The 20,789-nt window shown below is 40.4% G+C and overlaps 1 protein-coding gene across 12 annotated transcripts in view; it reads right to left on the reverse strand.

Annotated features, from left to right (window-relative positions):
* Positions 1–20,789, reverse strand: part of FHIT (fragile histidine triad) — a 542,632-nt gene that overhangs the window by 88,346 nt on the left and 433,497 nt on the right. For all 12 annotated transcript variants that reach the window (XR_002442349.1, XR_002442348.1, XR_002442357.1 and 9 more), the window contains one exon: positions 14,361–14,429. Coding sequence is in view for 1 of the 12 variants with exons in the window: in XM_021409041.1 (XP_021264716.1) it covers positions 14,361–14,429 (69 nt within the window). In the remaining 11 variants the exon portion in view is untranslated. The remainder of the gene's footprint in view (positions 1–14,360; positions 14,430–20,789) is intronic.

Raw genomic sequence — 20,789 nt, forward strand, 5'->3', positions numbered from 1 at the left:
TTTTTCATCGATTTCTGTGTGTTTTAAAAAGTACTTACATTGAAGTGCAACGAAACGCGAATGAGGCTGGATAACCAATGGAAATGCCCACCATGATTTTGCAGGGGATCTCAGAGAACTGAAAGAAAGATGTTCCTTAGGTATTTAGTGCAGCTCCAGAAATCAAAACCAAATGTTCCGCACTGGGTTGTGCCAGATTCCCAACTTGCTGCTTAGGCTTTCACATTCCCTTGCCTGCTCCTACTTGGCGATGGAACACCTCGCCTTCCAGCAGACACGTGCACAACATTCAGTTTTAGTTTGCTGAAATACAAGTTTCTCAGAACTACTTTCCATGGAGCTCAAGCACTACGTTGGGTTAAAGACCTAAGTCCTGCATTTTTACGTACTGAAACACCTCTCTTGATCACATTCTCCATTGCCACCTGCCTGCAACAACACTCGGGTCAAGAACTAACACCGATCTATTATCCCATAAGCTTCCCAGGCTACGCAAAGTGCTCTGCACAGATTTTTCTTCCAACCCGCATCAGGAATGCCTCTCTGGAGGAGGCAGCGGAGTGAATGCAGTAGGAACCCTGGGTTTAAAATAGAAAACTCAATTCATTCTTATAAAATGCAAAGAAATCTATATTTTTTCTTTTTCTTTCCTCCAGGAAGGTGGAAGAATAATGGCTGCCTTGCACTACTTTGCTTGCAAATCACATTTTGCTAAGTGAATGCATTTTTGGGAACACAGGAATTGCCAAGCTGCCTCAGCACAGCGGTACTCTGCTCCGGCATCCTGTCTGGCAGCTGCTGCAGGGGAATGTGTAGGAAACCTCCTAGTGGGCAATTATGGAAAAACCTGTTCAGATCCAACAATTTCTCCCAGCCTCTCCATCAGTCAGTAAAAATTGGCACGTCTTGAAACATGGAGGTTTGCCTCCTCTCAAACACTTCTTCAAGTCCTTCAGGAGTTTGTAACTTAGTATTTTCCACATCAGAGAGTTTACCAAGTATCATATTTTCAAAAGCCCCCATCTTCTGGCCCAGCACTAAATAAAGCAGGACAGATTTTGGAAAGGGCTCATCTCCTTGGTGGAAGGGAACTGATGAATTCTTTTGCAAATCCACCCTTAAAGGGTCACAACAGGAATAGCTCTGTGCTCAGCAGTTTTGAAAATCTGCCCTCAGTGGGAGGCGCAAAGCCTCTGGAAAGCGTTTTGATAATCTGGCCCCAGGTCGAGTATCAGGGGCCAAATTATGTGATTTAGAGGCAGAAATTCCCCAGGGACAGCAGTGGAGATTTCTGCTCAATGATGAATACCTCAATAGGATTCTGGAATAATAGAGCCATGAAAAGTGGATAATGCCAACAAATAAACATCAAAGGGTAGGACTTTCCTTTTCAATCACATTCCCTTGTGCTCTACATAAAAGGACTGAAATATTCCGAGATGAAAGAGGGAGAAGGAATGGTTAACAATACAGTCCTGCATTTCCTTCTAAGATGAAAATACAAAGCCTTTTTCAGGAACAGTGTATTCATGCAACATACAATTGGTAGTCTACATGATATATAAGATGTTGGTGGTATTGGGACTAGCCTTCTCTTTATATACACCAAAGGGAGAAGAGCACTGTATTTCTTCAGTTCTTTTCCACATTTAGAGCAAAATTTTCTGTCTTGCTCATCTTTTTTTTTTTTTTTAAATAAACAAATGACTTCCATTTCTTTCCCTTCAATATTTTTAATACTCAGCCACTTCAATCCACAATTCTGATCAAAATGTAGGTTTGTGCAGAGTTATTTTATTATTTCTCGTGGCCTTTCAGAGAATTTCAAGGGAACTTACTGGTACTCAGATGAACTTGAACCCCTTGTGGTTTAACCTTCATGTAATTTCCCCAGGATTTCCATGACAGTTTTGGCCCTGCATACTGCTATCATTAAGACTTCTGTCCTTCAATTCTGCTGGAATATTTAGCTAATTGTTTACTGGTGCATTTAGAGGGCTATCTTCCAGCACAGAACTAAGGAACATGGATGCTGTCAGCTGAATGGGAGTAAGTCATGTTTTCTTGAAGCCTTTAGGTCTCTTCCAAAATCCTCCACAGAACATCATTATTCACAAGTCCCTGTAACAAGTCCCAGTTTGTGCAGGAACATACAGGCTTCATGGGACCACAGAAACACGCTGTCCATAGAAGCAGAAGACATTGTCTTAGGAGGACAATGGGAAAAGATTAAGGCTGCACAATGGGGAGAAGAGTCAGGCACTGACTTGTTCTTGGGAGACTATTATTTACCCACACAGTCCTACCCCCAAAGGAGGGGAGCAATGCGAAGGCTGAAGATTTTCATTTCATCACAGAAAAAAAAGGTTGACAAGATGCAATTTGCTAATAAATGCTGTTCTGTGTAATTAAAAGAAACTACCAACAAACAAAAATTACTGTGGACCAGCATGAAACAAGAAACTCTCAATGGAGAATGGTAATGCAGAGAACACCCACCATGCAGCCCACCTTCCCCATTCTCCCTCCAGGAAGAGACTCGTTTTATAAATGGTGATTAAGGCACCGAAGAAAAAAGTATTAACATGATTCACATGTAGAAAACAAGGTTATTAGGAGTAGGGATCCTTTCAGCACATTGTTCTCCTTAATAAGCATAGCAACGAGTAATTGAGTTTCAGGCAATCTCCAAGGTGGCGCTTTGTAGAGAAAGCGTAACTTGGCATGTTGTCTACTTTTCCTTTAATTACATTGCCCTAATGAGCAACTTTCTTTACTCTCAGCAAATTTATTTCTTAAGAAGAAGCAACAGTAATAAATGAGTAAAAAGGATCATGAGGTAGTACCAGAGAAAAAATACCAGGAGCCTGAAAAGACATTGCTAAAAGTAGTGCAAAAACACCAGATAGTTCTCAGCTTCATTGTTTACTGTACCTAATAGGGGAGTAAAGGATGTTAACCAACAGAGCATGTCACTTGACTTGGGAACTGCCCTGTTTCTACTGCTATTTCTCTTCCAAATGTGTTTATGAAAGCGACCCAGAAACACAATGTGGCTGATGCATCAATCCAAAGCTCCTTTGCTCACATGCAGCAGAGGGCAATTCTGCTTCATGCCCTTGCGCAGACGATGAGAAGAGAAAACCACATACCAATAACAGCCTAAAGAGCGTCAATACTGCTCAACACAACCTAATATGGAAGAATAAAGAGCTGGCTTTTCCCAAGTCTTTAAAGCATTTAGACATCTGATTCTCCTCAAAAGTTAGTGATAAGGCAGGTCCCTACCTAACTTGTATGTCTTTTTTTTTCAGCTTACAGCAAAGAATCTCCTGGATTGCCTTTATGGAAAAAAAAAAAAAAACTTGTGATGCTACATACCTGTGCTCATTCTGGTAATTTTTTCCCTACACATTTGCTAGAAGACATCTTACCAGGGGAGACAGACCTCCCAGCACCAGTAAAATCAGTGCTATCTACAGGTGAGTGAACATGTCACCTCCTATTAAAATACCTGAGGTGTCCAACTTTGGTGAATTGCAATTGCTACATCTCAAAGGCTTTGACTGAATTAAGCCAACGTACTTCTGGGTGACAATCCAACTTTTTTAATACCAGCAATATTATTCTCTAGAAAAACAGTGATGCAAAGTTCTTTAGAGTCATCCCAGTTTTCAACATTTCTTAAAGCTGGAAGCACATCCCAGAATATCTACTGAATGCCTTGAGGTCACAGCTCATCTAAAGAAACACGATCCTTATGTGCTCGTTTATTCCATGTAGCCCTCTCTTCTTTGCTTGTTTGGAGATTCATGAACATATCTACACTCAATAGCTTTACCCCTCTCCCTCCATAACTTCACAGTCTTCCCTTACCTCCCTACATGGCACCTTTAAGTGCTACTACTTAATGCACTCACAGAGCTGGTAGAAAATTTAATTAACATATGTAAGAAATACTGTCAGGTCTCCAAAACCAGGCACTTCAGATGTAAAAGTGTGAAATGAAATTATCTCCAAATAAAAAATTTGAAAGTGCCAGTGGAAGCAAGCACCTAAGACCTTAAGTGTTTATGCAGCTTTATATATTGTTATTTCTTCAGTAAGACTGCCACAGAAATGGCAGGGGTATGGGAAGAAAGTATGTTAGCACTTAGACTCTACCCGTAAATGCATTAAGTGCAACAATTTTAGTGAGAAAAAAAAATCAGGAAAGCGAAGTCCCTTCTGGGGAGCTAATCTCAATTACTGTTCACAATCACACTTCAGCTGAAGAAAACCCTGCATAACTGCCATACTGTACACGATCTGGCAGTTGTGTGCCTTTGCCACTTCAAAGACTCTAACGTAATGGCTGAGGGGAGACATTGCCCTCACAAAAAGAAAGAAAAAAGTGATCCTTCAAGAAAAAGTCTAAAAATAGACCATCAATTAAGAAATATTTATTGCAATACCTTTCCACTTCCACAGAAATTACAGTCCCTAAGAGCAAGCTGTCAGTAAACAGAAGTAATTTACATTTGCAAAAAAGGGGATACAAATTTTTAGATGCATCTGCTTGTACATTTAGCTCAAACACATGTGCAATTTTTGCAATTAAATGCAGAATTTAGTTCTTAGCCAGCCCAGTTGCACAATGCTGCAGCTACCCAGGCAATGTAAGGCAAAGGCTGACTTTCCTTGCTCTCCCTCATTGTTGGAATGCCTCTGCTTGGATGGCTGTAATTAGTTAGCAACCCAGTCAAATAGGATTTTGAACCTTGGCTTTTCTTGAAGCAGTAAATTCAGCTGTTCAGTGTGGACACCAATAAATACCTTCTCAATTTTGCAGGGTGCAAAAGCTGAAATTTGAGAACAATGCTACACTATACTCCTGGAAACAAATGGCTCCCTGCAACGCAGGAAGGTATTTCCACCCAAAAGTAGTTGATAGCACACAGGATAGTCATGAAAAAAGTTACATTTCCAATGCAAGGCAAATAGCAACAAACCTGTTCTGTAAAACAAATTATACACATCCTGTAATTAATCACATTTCGGAGAAGTTTCATTTTTGCCCCCCCAAGGAAACACTTTCATCATCTCCTCTCTTTTGAGGGACATGGTTGGTGGGCATGGTGGTGATGGGTTGATGGTTGGACTGGATGATCTTAGTGGTCTTTTCCAATCTTAATGATTCTATGGTTCTTTTGAGAATCCTGCGTGTTTTAAAATATGCAATTCCAGAGAGAACTAACATAATACTTTGTGGTGACAGCAGTATTTTAAAGCTCGCTACAACAATCCATCACACTGGTGCGGGAGCTGAAGCTCTCCACTCCCACTCTGCTGGGTACTGTGTGGCCCAGGGCAGGGAACTGTGGTCACTAGTGGTGGATAGTGGGGGAAGGACCCACCAGCTCTGCCTGGGGCTCTGGAGAAGACCACCTGCCTCTGCAGTGCCACCTAACCTGAGTGCGGGGTATTAAGCATAGCTTAATTAATTTGAGTGCTGGAGAACAGCGGGAGAGAGGGGAGCAGATTCTCCTATCATCAGGAGGGAAATAGACTTTTAAAAAGCCAGTTGTGCCTGTGCACAACAATGAAGCTTTATGTCTATACAAACTGACAAGTCAAATTGTACTCCTGGGCCCAGTTCTCAGCATCAGCGCCATTTGATGGTGATAGCTTGCCTCCTGCCTCTGCAGCCTAATGGCTCTGTCTGCCAGGAAGGGCAGGCAGGATGATTAAAATAAGCATTAACAGAACGGTTTGGTGATTAGCTTTTTTTTTTTCTTCCCCCTTTTACTTTTTTTTTTTTTAACTGAGAGTTTTGGTCTGCAAAGGACTGCTAAAGCCTTTTGTTCATTAGCTGCTTACTTTACAAGTGTAAATTTAAAGTATTCATTTTCTTAAAGCCAAGGATTAGAACAATTAAGGAAAACCAAGCAACTAGCACTCAAGTCAATCCCTAACATGGAAAAGAAACAACAGCGCTTACAATATTTAAACAAAACTAATAGTATATAATTATCCTGACACAGTCAAACTAAATTTTCACTCTAGTGCAATGATTTGTTAAAATTTCCTTTCTGAAACTGAAATGAGCATTTTCTTTCCCCGTATGGGAACATCTCTGCGATCTCTTTGGACTTCTCTCATGGCAAAGACACCGCAAAAACACCTAACATCCACTCTCACTTCACTTTCTGCCATCAGCCTTCTTCCACCTGTCCTCATTGCCTACTCCATCGCTGGGTCTGCCCAACAGGGACAGAAGTACTCAACCCAATGACTGCCCCATGTACTTGCATTATCAAAAGAGCAGAAATAAATTTGAGCAAACACCTCTAGAAAAGAAAGCCATTTTCCTAAAATATTCTGCACCAAAGAGTTTTGTACCTCTGGTTTTTATGCATCTTAAGTCCTTCTTAACATATGGTAACGATGGTATAGAACATGGCCTGAGCTATATTTGGCAGTAAATTTTTTTTTTTTAGTAGTGTTTTAAAATTTATGAAACTGAGATTTGCCTGCGATAAACTCCGGAGCATTTTTTGCCAGAACACAAGCTGTAATGTAAAGTGTTGTCTCCTACAGAAAGAGGTGAGGTGTTAACTGTGAAACCACAGTGTGCTGGTAACAGAAAGGTGTTGCTTTGGAGCCTCAAGGATGGCAGTTTGTATTTCAACGCTGTTAACTGTTTCACTGATTATTATTGTACCAGAAATACCGAGCAAAGGCATGACATAATCAGACCTTGATTTAGCCTCATCCTACGCACTTCTGTACAAAAGAGAAGGCCTAGAAGTTCCCACAAACACTAAACTGGTGAGTAAAATCTAGATAGCTGTATTTGTTACCCAGTGTGCAGGAAGCCAATCACACACACGGAGATGAGATACTGATTTACTGCAAAGCTGAGCAAGTTTGTGTGTTAGGTGGTCTTCCACAAAGCAAGCACACCCCAAGATTTTCACAATGCTTTTTTGTAGATATTCTTATCACTTGAGCACCACTGTAAAAAGTACTTTTCTTCAATCTTCATTATTTTCACTTTTATTTTAATAAATATATTTGTTTATTTAAAAGTGCCTAAATAAGAGGTTTGGGGAACTTTGTTGCAACTCAAACTGTCAGTGTGTCATTTTGGTTTTGGAAACCACGAACATTCCATTCTCTATTTGTTATTCTAGGACTGCTAGTAGTACTTTCCTAACTCCCTTTAAGTTTCATTTCCTTCTATATCTTTATTCTTGCAGAAAAAAATAATGGAAAACAGTGGGCGAATACATAAAAGAAAAAGAAAGCATAGTTCTTCAACAGGACAAACAAAAGCAGAACATGAGCACGTACCTGGAAAGCTTATTTCTCATATCTATCTATATATATTTTTTTTACTCTTTTGACTCAAAAGATAAATTAACTTGACCTTGCAGATATTGGTAAACTCATCCCATCAGACTTTTATTTACTTTCTAACCAAGGAAGAATGCTTGGGTCCATTAATATACCTCCACCTTCATTTAGAAAGGTCATATTTACAAAGTGAGGGATAGCATCAGATCTGAGTCACTGAAGCTGTTGATTTAGTGCTGGGCAGGTAAACGAAACTGCCAGCAATGACCAGCTCAGATGGTGTCACTTCCAGCTACCTGGTTCTTGAACCTCCTTTAGATAAATCTGATCCCTCAGAGCAGTGATCTGCATTTAGAAGAGAGCCAAAGTGATCTTTTCTTGGCGAATCAAGTCTAACACCATAACATCTTCTAGTATGCACATGTGGGTCAGAATGTTGGATCATGCTTACCTATGGAATATGGTCCTATGGACTGAGAAGGCACTCTCCAACTTTCTGCTCTTGGCAGAACAAATTGCAGAAGTAATCTGATTTACAGTGTGCTGGATTTCTGTGTCATCTGGTCTGGGGGTTACCAAATAGCTGCTCTCATGCCCTGACCCTTGAGCAGAATGCAAGAGTATTTCATTTTAAGTTTGTGGCACCGTTTCAGTTCAGAGAAGAAAAATCCCTTTTTGGAAACTGCCAAATCTCTGATAGTTGTTTACTTTCCATCACATCAATTCCAAAAAGCTGAGTATCTAGGATACTAATGGGCCATGTTCTCCCCACCAGCAAGAATTCAGCTTGTGCATCAGAGGATAACTAGAGATCTGGAGACAGCTTTACCTCAGGGACTGGAAACTGAAGAGAAGCACCTGATCAGCTAAGCAAGTCCAAGCACTGACAGAGCAAATGGGCCTGAGAGACCATGTTGACTTTAATCCCCTTATCAGCAGCTTGTCTTTGGTTGGAGGGTCTTTATCACTAAGTCAGTGGCCAAGGAAGTACCATCAAGGACGCAAAAGAACAAATACTCCATGAGCTGAACACAGTAAATGTCCCATAGTAGGGGCCAAGAGCTTTTCTGTAATGCTCACAATAATTTGTCTCTGTTGTAGTATAGGCTAAACCTCAGTGAATTCTAGAAGCTGGTATTTTTCAACCTTTGAGAAGACCTGGAGGCAGGACAGGGTAAGAACCAGCAAGAGAAGAGATGAAATGCAGAGAGTCAGTTGGGCTGGAGGACAATAAGACTACACAATGATATGTAAAATGTCAGATCTACATTACTTTCCAGATAAAATCTAAATGTAAAGGGCAAGCATATAATCCTGAGGAACAGCTGCCTAAATGGGAACCTTCTAACCACTTCTAATTTGTTCCTATAGGTGGACTGATTCCACTCCTCTAGATCTGATGGAAGATATCAGGGAATGAAATAGTTCTTACTCAGATTTGACTGTGCTTTCCCACCATCTTAAGATAAGTGCTGCAGTGCACATAGCATATAGGAAGGTCTCAAAGATCTTGAGTATCAAAATAAGAAATGTTTTGTAGGGCTGAAAAGTGTAAAAAAAATACCACAAACAGTAGGATTTCCATCCAGGGAGACATACATGATGATAGGATGCCTTCCAGTATTCTTGCTAGACCCTGCTGATGAATTTATCATTTTTGCTTAATGTAGGTTGGGTGCATGCAGGGAGTACCAGCAGTCTCCAGGGGATTTCAAATTATAATCACATAAAATATCATGGTCCACAAAACAAATTGTCTCGTTTGACTCCAAAAGGAAATTCATTTGTTGGAAAAACAATTTCTATAAGGTCAACTCAAAATGACTTTTTGTCAATTCAGGTATCAAATTCAAAACATAATTATTTGCACAGCTGTAGCTTCTACCACAGTACTCTCAGTTGGAAACATTCATACACAGTTAATTTGACTTGCCCGGCTGGAGTCGCTGTAATATCACAAGAGACACGAAACAACTGGGGAAGGCTTATGCTCCTTGGCTACCAGAAACTCCTCTGATGCTTTATCAGTCAGAAAGAGCAACGTTGGCAAGACCAGGATAAAACCCACAGCCTATGAGAAAGAATTTATTTGCTGCTGCATCAGAAGAAGATAGGGAAGTAGACTTCTACCTGGGGAAAACAGAGGATTTTTTTTTTTTTTAAATCCAATTTAGATTCTGTGCTGCTTCCCTCCTTTTCCATGAGCTTACCCATGCAGGGCTCAAAGAAAGCAGAGTCTGGCCTCAAGGGAGTTCAGATGCAGCAGACTGATCTACCAGCAGGCTACAATATGTTCCCAGAAGGTGCAATGTAATTCTGAGGCCAAGGAACAGCCTATTAGCTCTGCATGCTATTAATTTTCATGAACAGTTCAATCCAATGCTCACAGAAGCTGTTGGGCATCTTTCCATTTTGTCTAGCAGGGCCGGGATTAGGGCTTATTTATCTTTTCATTCTATACCTTATCTTTAAGTGTGAAGCAGTCCTAACAGTTTAGTGCAGCTCTGCACGTTCCAAGCCCTCCACGAGGCTCTGTGCCCAGCAGCACGTGAGACGCTGCCTACACAGGTCGGGGTGAAGGCATGTCACAGTCAAAGCCACTCGTGGAGAATTAAACTTCAGGCTTGTTTGACTAAACTTCTCAATTCAGCACAGCTCCCCAGTTTTGCCAGGCTGAAAAAGCAACCCAGCAGGTTCTTGAGTCATGTGCCAAAATGCCTCCTTCATCCTCCCTGGAACTGGAAATGATTACTAATAGGTATTCTTGCTGAAATGATTTAACATAATGTGCTGAATGAGACCACTAAGTCAAAGTCTCTTTCCCTAAGTGATTCTCTTACAGCATGCCTGAATGCTAAAGGGGACGGACAGTATGAACTGAATTCTTTTCCTGGCTTTTGCATTTAACAAAACCTCCAAGTTACTGAAGAATTTGCATTAGGAAGTTTCACCCAGATTCATTACAAGAGGTCCATGAAGCATGTCTGGCAGGTAGCAGGGGGATGGGGACACAAGGATTTGAGTCAGCCTCTCCTATTCACACTTTTTCCTTTTAGAGCATTTAGAGCTTCGGTTGGGAACTGAAGCTGGGCAAGAAAAACAGGTAGGCATGAAAGCAAAACTGGTGAGAACAACACTCTTTGCCCTGAAAGCACAGCCCTGGATGCATATTGCTGTTGTAGCAGCACCCATTACAGCAGGCTGCAACCACCAAGTGAAACACGAGCTTTGGGAAGGAACATGGCCTGGCACCACAAAATGCAGTGCTACATAGCAGGGTGCTCAGCATTTTGCTGACAAGCTGGGCTGCCCTCACCCATCCAAGTCCATCAGTTTCCAAATGAACTTATTGAGGTCAGTACTCATAACAGCAGGATTGCAGACTTGATTCACTCTCCCTTTCTGAGAAAGCCCCACACTCTCTGCCCAGTATGGCTATTACCTGCCAACCTAAAGGATGATGAATGTTATTTATATTGCAGTAATGGCTAACCACTCCATGGAGACGGGGGAGAGGCTGTGCTATGGACTTTTCAAACACGCACTGAATGGGGACTGCCCACACATGGCCAAGTATATTAGTGCTGAGACACTTCAGGGTAATGTTCTTGAATGCTTTGGACACAATAACCCCCAGCAGCTCTGCAGCACTTGTGCTGACAGCTACAACACAGGGTGCCGTCCTACAGTAAAGATAGTCGTTAATACCACACCCATCCAAAGCAAAAAAAAAACCCTCACTTCCCTTAAGGCACGAAGCTCCTTGATGAGAAGGCTTTTAAATTCTTTGATAAATTAAAAAATATTTATATTTCAAATGGAACAGAAAAAGAGAGAAATAAGTTGGATTCTCAAAGTTTTCCTAATATTAACTGTTACAGTTTTGTTGTATAAGGAATACATTGATAAATAAGAATTACTCAAGATGTAGCTGAAAAAAGTGATCCAACAAGAAAATATGAAGAACTTGAACCTTTGAAACAATCTGTAAGACAGATGCATGCTTGCTTGCATCTGCAATGCTTGCGTGCTTGCAGGATTAGCTTCACATGATTACAGGAAAATGTAAGAACTGAAAAACCATGCCTTTAGTTTTTCACTATGGTGAGCCCAGAGGGTGGATAGCTAGCACTCCCTAGGAAATAGCCTCCCGAGAAATAACCCTGCAAAGATGCCAAGGAAATAATTTAAAAATATTTTATGTGGTCTTTTTTATTGTTAATCACTCTCTCTGTATCTTAGGAAAATCATGCAATGACTTCTTCCATATGCATCAAGGTATAGAAACCTAAAAGAATTAGTGATGTATTCCAAGAACTGTGTCAGAGAAGATGCTAGGGAACAGGTTTTGGACCCCTTTCATTTCTTTTCCAATTAATGTTCCAGTATTGAAGTTCTAAAAATATATCCAGAAACTAGTTGGCATTCATGTCCATCAGCAGCCTTATTATAAACCAAGTGCTAAAGATATACCTTACCTTTCAGAATACCCTTTACAGTTCTAGATGAGGCTGTCTCAGAGCTTTATAGCCAAAAGCCTGAAGATACCAGAGCCGAGCAAACACTTTATTAAGCAGGGATCAACCTGATGTTTTCAGTCAGCAGGATGGTCACTCTCAATCCAAATGGGACAAATAAAGCACACAGCAAGAGCCTGTATTTTCTATGTCTCAACTGTAGAAGTCTCCTAAGAGGACTGATATCTCAACATCTGGGCATTCTCCTTCCTGTCAAACACTACAGAGCAATGGGATTTATCAACAATCTGCTGAGCATACACAGATGAAAACTGCAGAGTTTGGAGAGCTCAAGGGCATTTACAGATATGGGTTTGAGATAGATGCGTTGAACTAGAGCTGAGACTCAGAATCTGTGAAAATTATACACAATAGCAGTACAATTTTTACCTGCAGTAATTAAACTAGGCACCATGACATGCAAAATTTAGCCCAGATGTGCTTTACAATTATAAAAATTGTTTCAGAGAGGCTAACAGCCTCAGCATCATAGAATCTGAAGAAAAGGAAGGACGCCTACTGCCTAAACACCAACTTTGTCTATCACCCAAATACAGAGGAAAAACACTTTATTTATAAACAGGTTATTGTCCTGAGCACAAATTTCACAGATGATGGATTTAAAGCTCTTTCCCTCATCTCACCTAGTGGTACTCTACTGCTTGCAGGTTTTCAGTCTGTTGCTCCACCATGACCTGTAAGAACTTTCTAAACATTTTTGCAAGTCTTGAGAAAGAGACATGTCTTGGTTCAACACAAAAACACATTGTTTAAGAAAGCTTCTGCCTTACTGCAGTAATCTCCAAATAATTTCTCAAATCAGCTGTATTTTCAATAATTTGTCCATTTTGTAAGTTCTAATATAGATTTATTCACTACCGTTATGACAGCATACTGCTTAAGGCCCTTTACCCTCCCAGTCCAGTGAGTGATAGAACCTGGCATCAAACTTTTATGGTATCAAATGCTGTAGGTTTTTTTCCTGGCAACCTAATTGCACAGTGAAATCTTTGGTCAGATGCAATCTGTACAAAAGCATATGCTTGCTCTTTGGTATTGAAGAGTGGCTGTTTACACTCTGAGGCTATACGCTGTTCCACTAAAAGATACATTATCACATCTGTGTCTAAATATTTTTGCTTCCTACGTCTGCTACAAACAACACCTACAATTGCTACAGCTGAAAATGACAAGATAAAAATAATTTTCACCAATTTGTCCTGCCTTCTGCATTTAACAACACTCAATGTATAGCCTATTTCATTAACAGTTTTGCCTTTTTGTATTTACATATAACAAGAGAAATAAGCACATTAAAAATAACAAGATGCCATTGTAAATATGACAAAAATGGAAACTGAATTTGTGGGTTGGTGCAGAACTGAAAACCACTTAACACACTTAAAAGCAGTCAAGTGAGGCAACTTGGAAGTTAATGCTTTTTTCTTTTTAAGTACAGCATTATATAAGATGGCCATCACGTATTGACATTTGATCTCCTTGCTCAGCAGTCTCATTATAAGGTTATGTTAGAAGGGTTCTCAATCTTTGTCTTTCATGTCAACAGTGAACATGTTTCCACCACTTTTGAATTAAGTCACAGAATCACAGAATCATTAAGGTCGGAAAAGACTGCTAAGATCACCAAGTCCAACCATCATCCCACCCCCACCATGACCACTGACAATGTCCCTCAGTGCCATACCTCCACCACCTCCATATTACTTGAATACCTCCAGGAATGGTGACTCCACCACCTCCCTGGGCAGCCTGTGCCAGTGCCTCACCACTCCTTCTGAGAAGAACTTTTTTCTTAATATCCAACCTCAACACCCCCTGAAGTCATTATAAAACTTCAAAACACTTTTTTTTTTTTGAAGAGTGGTGAGTTGTTCATCATGGATATATCACAAAGGAAACAATACAGAAGCATAAAATGTCATGAATTCTTCTTCAAGCATATGGTATTGCAGTGGCATTTAACATGTTTATATTAATTACTTTCAAAAAGAAAAGGAGATGACACATTCGAGATAGAGGATCCTACTAAACTCACTAAGAACCACGCATAAATCTAACAATAGTGAATTTTTTCATTAATTCATTGTGACAGGTGTCAAACTAGGAAGAACTTTTTATTAATACTAATACAATTGTGCATTTAAACAAAAGCCAGTAATTCAGTCACAGCTGAATTACTCCAGCTCTGTGGTACAATCTGAACATATGCAGATATTACATCTATAGGCGTAGTTGCTCTTTGATTTTTATTTTTGGGGCTGCAATGTGATCTGCCCAATGCCTAGGCAGAATCCTGCCAAAAGCAGGCCAGAAGGCAAGCTGTGAAACCTCAGCACTGAGCTTGGCGCTCTACCCAGGCTTTCTGCAACCAATAAGGTGCAGAGAGCCCATTAAGTGAATCCATTCAAAGCAAGGCCTGTATCACTGACGCGATTTTCTAACTGTGAAAACAACTCTAAACAAGTAATAGAGAGCAGCCCTTACCTCCTTGTAGACATCATCATTCCTGCTGAAGTCTCCCGATCTCCTTGGAAGGACGTGGACATGAACGTGCTAGAAACATGAAATCAAATAACGGTGATTGCCAAGGTCATGACTTTCTCTTCCACATTACCAGCATTATTCCCCACTCATACCAGTAGCTGTGGACATGATTCCACAGAATTCCACACATTTCATAAAAGTACCTTCACCCTTCAGAGATTGTAAAAGATGTGCAGGCCAGTGGATGGAGGAACCACTAGTACATTATGGAGGCCACGCAGGTAGAAAGGCTATCAGAAGATGACACATACTGTGCTGTACAGCACTCCTATTACAACACCTTTTGCAAGATTAGAAAGAGCTTAATATTTTGCTTTTTCTCCCAAGAGTTTGTAGCCCAAATATAACAGACTCAGTGGTACGTAATGGGGCCCAAACCTGCAGGGAAGGAGAATTAATAGTCTAGATTTACAGAGACTGAAGCATAAGCATCACTCTCCTGATGGCAAAGCCACTGCTCAGTGTAGCAGAGCTAAGGGTGATAAGTGGCACAGGTACATTTGGGCTATCTAGCACAGGACAGTATGTGGGGGGCAATGTATTTTCTCACAATGGGGAAAAGGAACAAAAATAAGGACAGGTAAGCAAATGTATGATGTCAATTTTATGTTCCACTATTTTATACTTTTTCTGCTAAGAGATTACGAGCCTCTTCATGCCGAATAGGAATGAATCACACAATTCAAGATTCTCGTGACTCAAAATCTACTACGAATTTTAAAAGAATCCTTGAGAAATCAAAGAAATGCTGATCTGCTTTTCGGCAGTGACTTCAGCTACAAAATTGTAAATAATCTTATCTTTTCCCATTTTCTTTTATTCTCTGTATACACACTGAATTTAGACAGCTTGCATCTGATTCAACTTGATGATTTGAAAGTCAGCTGAAATTCATGAACCCTGTGAAAATATTCTCAAAATACTGCAAGTCTCTAATAAAGACCAAAAAAAGACCAAAAAACTTAGTCTACTTGTAATAAAATCCAAATGCACCTACATCACGCTACCTTCATCTACAAGAAAATTTGTTCCTTGTGATTTTATTTTATTCACTGATGTTTCAATTAATGAAACATTCTGAATACCACTTTTTTTTCTTAGCTTATTCTCAAGAAACCGAATATGCTATTCCTTAAACCTATCATCATCCACAGATTTCAGTGTATTCAGCCTAGAGATGAGGATGCTTCTTGAGGGTTAAAAACCGTGTTTTTGAGTAATATATCAGTGATAGTGTTCTGATAGTGTATTATACTAATATATCATGAGAGCGATAGTGTTCTTGTGATGTATTAGTGCAATGTATCATCTGAACATCACTGCTCTCATGACGAATTGCTCAAAATCGCAAGGTAAGTTTAAAGATAGTCTTCTGAAGCCCTAGGCCTGGAATGTGGCTTCTGCACAAAGAGAGACTTCCAAGAAAAACAGAAGTGAAGATTGTGAAGTTTGTACAAATAATGTGAAATTTCACCAGTGCTGTCCCACCTAAATCTAAATCTCTTTAAAATTTATACATAAAACTACAGAATGATGTCAGTTTGTTTCTCTTCTTGTACAAGAAATGATACCATTGCTACAAATACTACTTTTCAGCATTTTCTCTTGATGATATATATATAGAGAGAGCCTAATGTAAGTTATCAATAACTATTATATCCCAAAACTTGTACTCAAGAGTCATTTATATCTCTGCGGCAAAATATTCCAGGATTCACACAGGAAAAGATCTGTATACCCAGGACAGACAATTTGGAATATCAGACAGCAAAACGGGATGTAGCCCAAAGCTTAGTGCAGAGAAGCTGCACTGCAGATGCACAGAGCAGCACAGCAGGTAACAAATGAGCCTAATGTGAGCTTCTGCCCAAAATGGGCTCATGTGATCAGCATGAAAAAAGGAAAAAGGGAAAGTGTTTATGAGAGCATATGGGCCACCTGGCATCACTGGGGACATTCTCAAGGTTTGTCACCTTTACTGTGTGCATTATGTTCTTACACAACGCCACTCTGCACAGCAAAGTCTGTCAACCATATCAGAAAACAAATGGGTATTTCCAGGTCTTAGGTAACTACAATCAATTAAGAGCGCAATTTTTTTCCAGACATTTCAATTATTTTTCTTAATATCGTGCGTGGGACATACATAGAAATCTGAATTCTTTCTATCACTTGTATAATTGAAAAAAACATGATCAGTAATTATGTCTCAAGTAGATTCCTTCTCCTCAGCTTTAGGGGAAGAAACGAGCACAGAGCAGTGGTTCCCATGTGGGAGTAAAGGGGATTTCACTTCTTCTCTCGTTTGCCATTCAACTTACGGGGTGCTGATATTTTGATTCATTTGGAGTTCTTTAATTGATCATTTTTGCTCTTCAGTGTCGTTTGTTATGTCTGAAGCCAGACAAAACAAAAACCTCCAAGTCCAAAAAAGCCATGTGCAATTGACTGAAATGTGTCAGTAGATACAAACAAAACATTTGGCTGTATATATTTCTTTTAACCGAACAAACATTTAGCCAAATCTTCACTCAAAGCACTGTTTGGAGAGGAGAAATCCAAACATTGTCTATATAAAATGTCAAAATAAAGCATTTCAGCTCTTCCCTGTTATTGTGGATACCCTCACGTCTGGCGGGTAGCAGACAGCACCAAAGCATTCCAGCAGGCTGTATTCAATCTCTGTTGATTGCATTCCATTTCTCTCCTAAAAATTGCTTTCCCCTCATTTTGCATTGTTTTGATTAATAAGCAAGAAAAGAGATATACAACAACAAAGACATTAACAGACCAATCAATATCAGCGTATAATAAATGCAGACACACGTTTGCATTGCTTAACATGTTAGCTGCCATTCCTTCCTCTGATGGAGAAAGCTGTGTGCCATTGCAGGAGACAGGCATACTGAATGTCACAACATGGGGACACAGCAACGTGCACCCAGGTGGTACAGTGGGCACACATACTTTGACATCAGGTTGTCAAAGATGTCTGAGCCCCACTGGCTGCTTCTGATACCTAGAAAGAGGTTGTTGGAGAAGAACTTTCAAGATCTTTACCCACAGACTGGATAGAGAATTAGAAAAAGTAATGTAAGAAGCAAATCTGCAGCGCCAAGAGAAGCTCTCAAGCCAGAGAACCCCACTTTCCCAGCTGATTTCCAATGAACTAGAGCTGCAAAATGCTCACAAAAAAACCTAGGCAAAAAAAACTCCACAGCCTGTTTTGTTGGAAAAAAAGACAAACACCACACATTCAGGTCAGGTGAGTTTTCCTTCAGCACTCAAGGCCATGGAGAAAGCAATGTTCTCAGTTATGGCTGTTTTTATATACTGAATTATGGTCGAATAACCAATGTGTCACCACTATGCTGGATGTAAAGCAAAAACACCAGGCAAAAATAGACACTTAAAGAGATTTCCTGAGTAGACCAGAATAGTGAAGATCAGGTGACCCTGCCACACACCACTGGGGAAAACAGGGACATCGCCTGCAATAATTCATGAACATTATGTTGTGTTCACTCAGCTGCTATTCTGGTTAGCAAAGCTACAAAAGCTCTGCTTCCAATAGAAAGGGAGATAATAGCCTGCATGAGAGCTCCTCGGCACTCACCCTGGGGCTATTAGCAATACACGTTGCTCTAGGATGAATGCATAAAGCTTGGCGGAGGATCACATGGTGCTGAGGACAGGGGGTTGCCAAAATGCTGGTGGAGGAAGGACTGATTTCCCTCAGCTGAAAAGGCAGCACATGGCTGAGCTGCATCTTCATGCAGCAGAACCAGATGTCTTTCATCAGCCTAAGACACTTTTTGCTCTTCAGAACAGGGAAAACACGTGGGTTTCCACAGTTTTGTGGTAAAGCAATATCAGGATGCCCCGATGTCCATGCCATGCACAAGTAGGAGGAAAGGCAGGAAGGACACCACTGTCCGCAGGCTGCAAGATGTGCTGGCCACAGGACCCTGTTTCAGCTGGTTCATTGGGAGAAAGGATGGAGGAATACAGATAACACCTTATTTGCTGCAGAAAGTCCCCTGTCCATTGCAGAGACATAGGCTTCACACAGGAGGCTGTGATAATGCTTCTCCTAAACTACCAGATTAACTGTAGAAATTCCAAACTAATAACCATTCTCCAAGTAAGGCTGTCAGTGGGTGATAAAGAAAATCAACCATAATGCTGAGATAGCCACATGAAAAATAGGGCAATTTTGTCCTCTCTGTAAACTGGGCTTCCATGGAGCCCTTGTTTGCTATTCTTGATTAACTGCTCAATTATCCCTGTTACAAAATTATTCTGCAGAAAGCCCTGCCTGTATATCCATAGCTCATTAACAGAAAGCACTCCCTCTGCTGTCTGCGAAAATATATTGCATTACCCGGACGCTGGCAGACTCAGTACAATTGCTCTTTCTTTGCTTTGTAAGCCAATTTCTAGGGCCCTTGACTTGCAGACCCTGGCAAAGACATCTTCATGGCAAAGCAATTTCTGTTCAGTGAATATTTTTGAGTTCTTGACATTTTTCCTATTCCTGAACTGGGTTGGGATGGAGAAACACACAGGAAAAAAGTCCTATTAACATTTACTAAAAATGAAGCAGTTTGTATCAAAATATTCATTTTTCACAGCCTTTAAAATTATTGCCAGTGTAATTTTTTCCTACATATCCAGAAGTGATAAATTACATAGTGTAAGACCATTTTGAAAGACTTAAACGTTATAAAATATTAAAACATGACAGGAAACTACTTGAAACAGTTTCCTTCCTACAAAAATGCCCTGTTTTTAGGAACTGTCATTTTCCTTTACTGCAGTAGGCTACACACAAGATGCACACATGTGGGGCCTTCTACCAGAACAGCAGCTGAAACATTTTGGTGGTAAGGGCTGCTGCTAACCCAAGAATACTGCACAGACTGATGTCCTCTCATGACACGTTTGTTACGGCTCTATAGTTTATTAAAGCATAAAACCAAATCCTGCTTTTCTACCAGCACAAGTAATATAAGAACACCATACAGACAGAGAGGAGTGATAGAGACAGGCAGATCAGACACCTGCAAGCTGACCCATGAGGAGCCTTTTGGGATCATGCGTGTACCTGTATGTGGCACTGCACAAATAACATAGGAGGGCGTAGAGAATGGTTTACAACAATCATCACCAATGCTTATGCCATGGATTTGCCTCTTGAATTATATGAAGATACTTGCTCAGCACTAAGAACATGTATTTGGGAAAGCAACAAAATGGAAAGAATTTGAGAACATATCTGAAACCAAACCAAGTGGGGGGTCTTGCAGCAAAGTCATCTTCAAGCACAGACTGAGGAATGTGCAGATTCAGCATCCTCAATAAATAATGTATCTGTCAAGTACTATAAAGTTTTAAAGAAATGAGCTGTGAATGAGCTGGAAGAGAGACCCAGACCCAATGAAAACAGGTGCAGAAAGATTTTTAAAGCCTCTTGAGGTCTGAGGTTATAACTTCCAGAGTCAAAGGCAACTTTACCATTTACATGAGAACTGCCAGCCTCTCCCTCCAGCCCCAAGGCTAAGCCAACTGGCACAATAAAGAGGATAAATAGTCTTTTCATTGGAAGTGGTGCTCTAACTCATCTCTTGCAAGATCTCCTGAAAGGCAGTAAATAATGAAATAAAATTAAGGTGGAATGACGCTTCTGGACTGATATTTTCTGACCTCTAAGCCAGTCTCTAATTCTGGGAATGATGGTCCCCACATGGTGGGAGGAAGGTCAGGCCAAGGACCACCACCATCAGCTCCTTCTCACCTGCCCAGCTGCTGCAACTTCAGACACTGCCCTGTGAACCAAAAGGAATAACCACATACTGACCCAACCAAGGACACTGACACTGAAATTGCCAGGCAATTATGTCAGCAACAGTAAGACCATAACACTGTGAGACCTGTGCAGCAGCATCTGTACTAAAATGCCACAGAACAACAGAAACAACCCTAAGCCATTGCAGCCCCTGCAGAAAATATCACTTCTATTTCGTTAGATAGGAAGGCTGAGGCACATACCAATGAAGGTGCCACAGGCATAGGAACAGCTGGTGAGCACCTGCCTTACTGTTCTGCTCCTTCATCTACCTTTAGGGTCACTTTGCCCAGGTGTTTTGTTGCAAATTTGTTGTTGTTCAGATGCAAATGAAATAGCAATTGCATTTCCTTTCACCTCTGATATTTAGTTAAGTCTTGATAAACGCATATTGTTTTAACACTTGTGATACATATAATTAAGGTTCTTTATGTTTCAATAAAATGTTCTATAATAAACATTTACTGCTCTGTGAATAAACATTTAAATGAAGCTCCTAATGGGGGTTACATGTTTTGAAG

The sequence above is a fragment of the Numida meleagris genome, chromosome 11, assembly GCF_002078875.1.
Source record: "Numida meleagris isolate 19003 breed g44 Domestic line chromosome 11, NumMel1.0, whole genome shotgun sequence".
Classification (NCBI taxonomy): Eukaryota; Metazoa; Chordata; class Aves; order Galliformes; family Numididae; genus Numida; species Numida meleagris.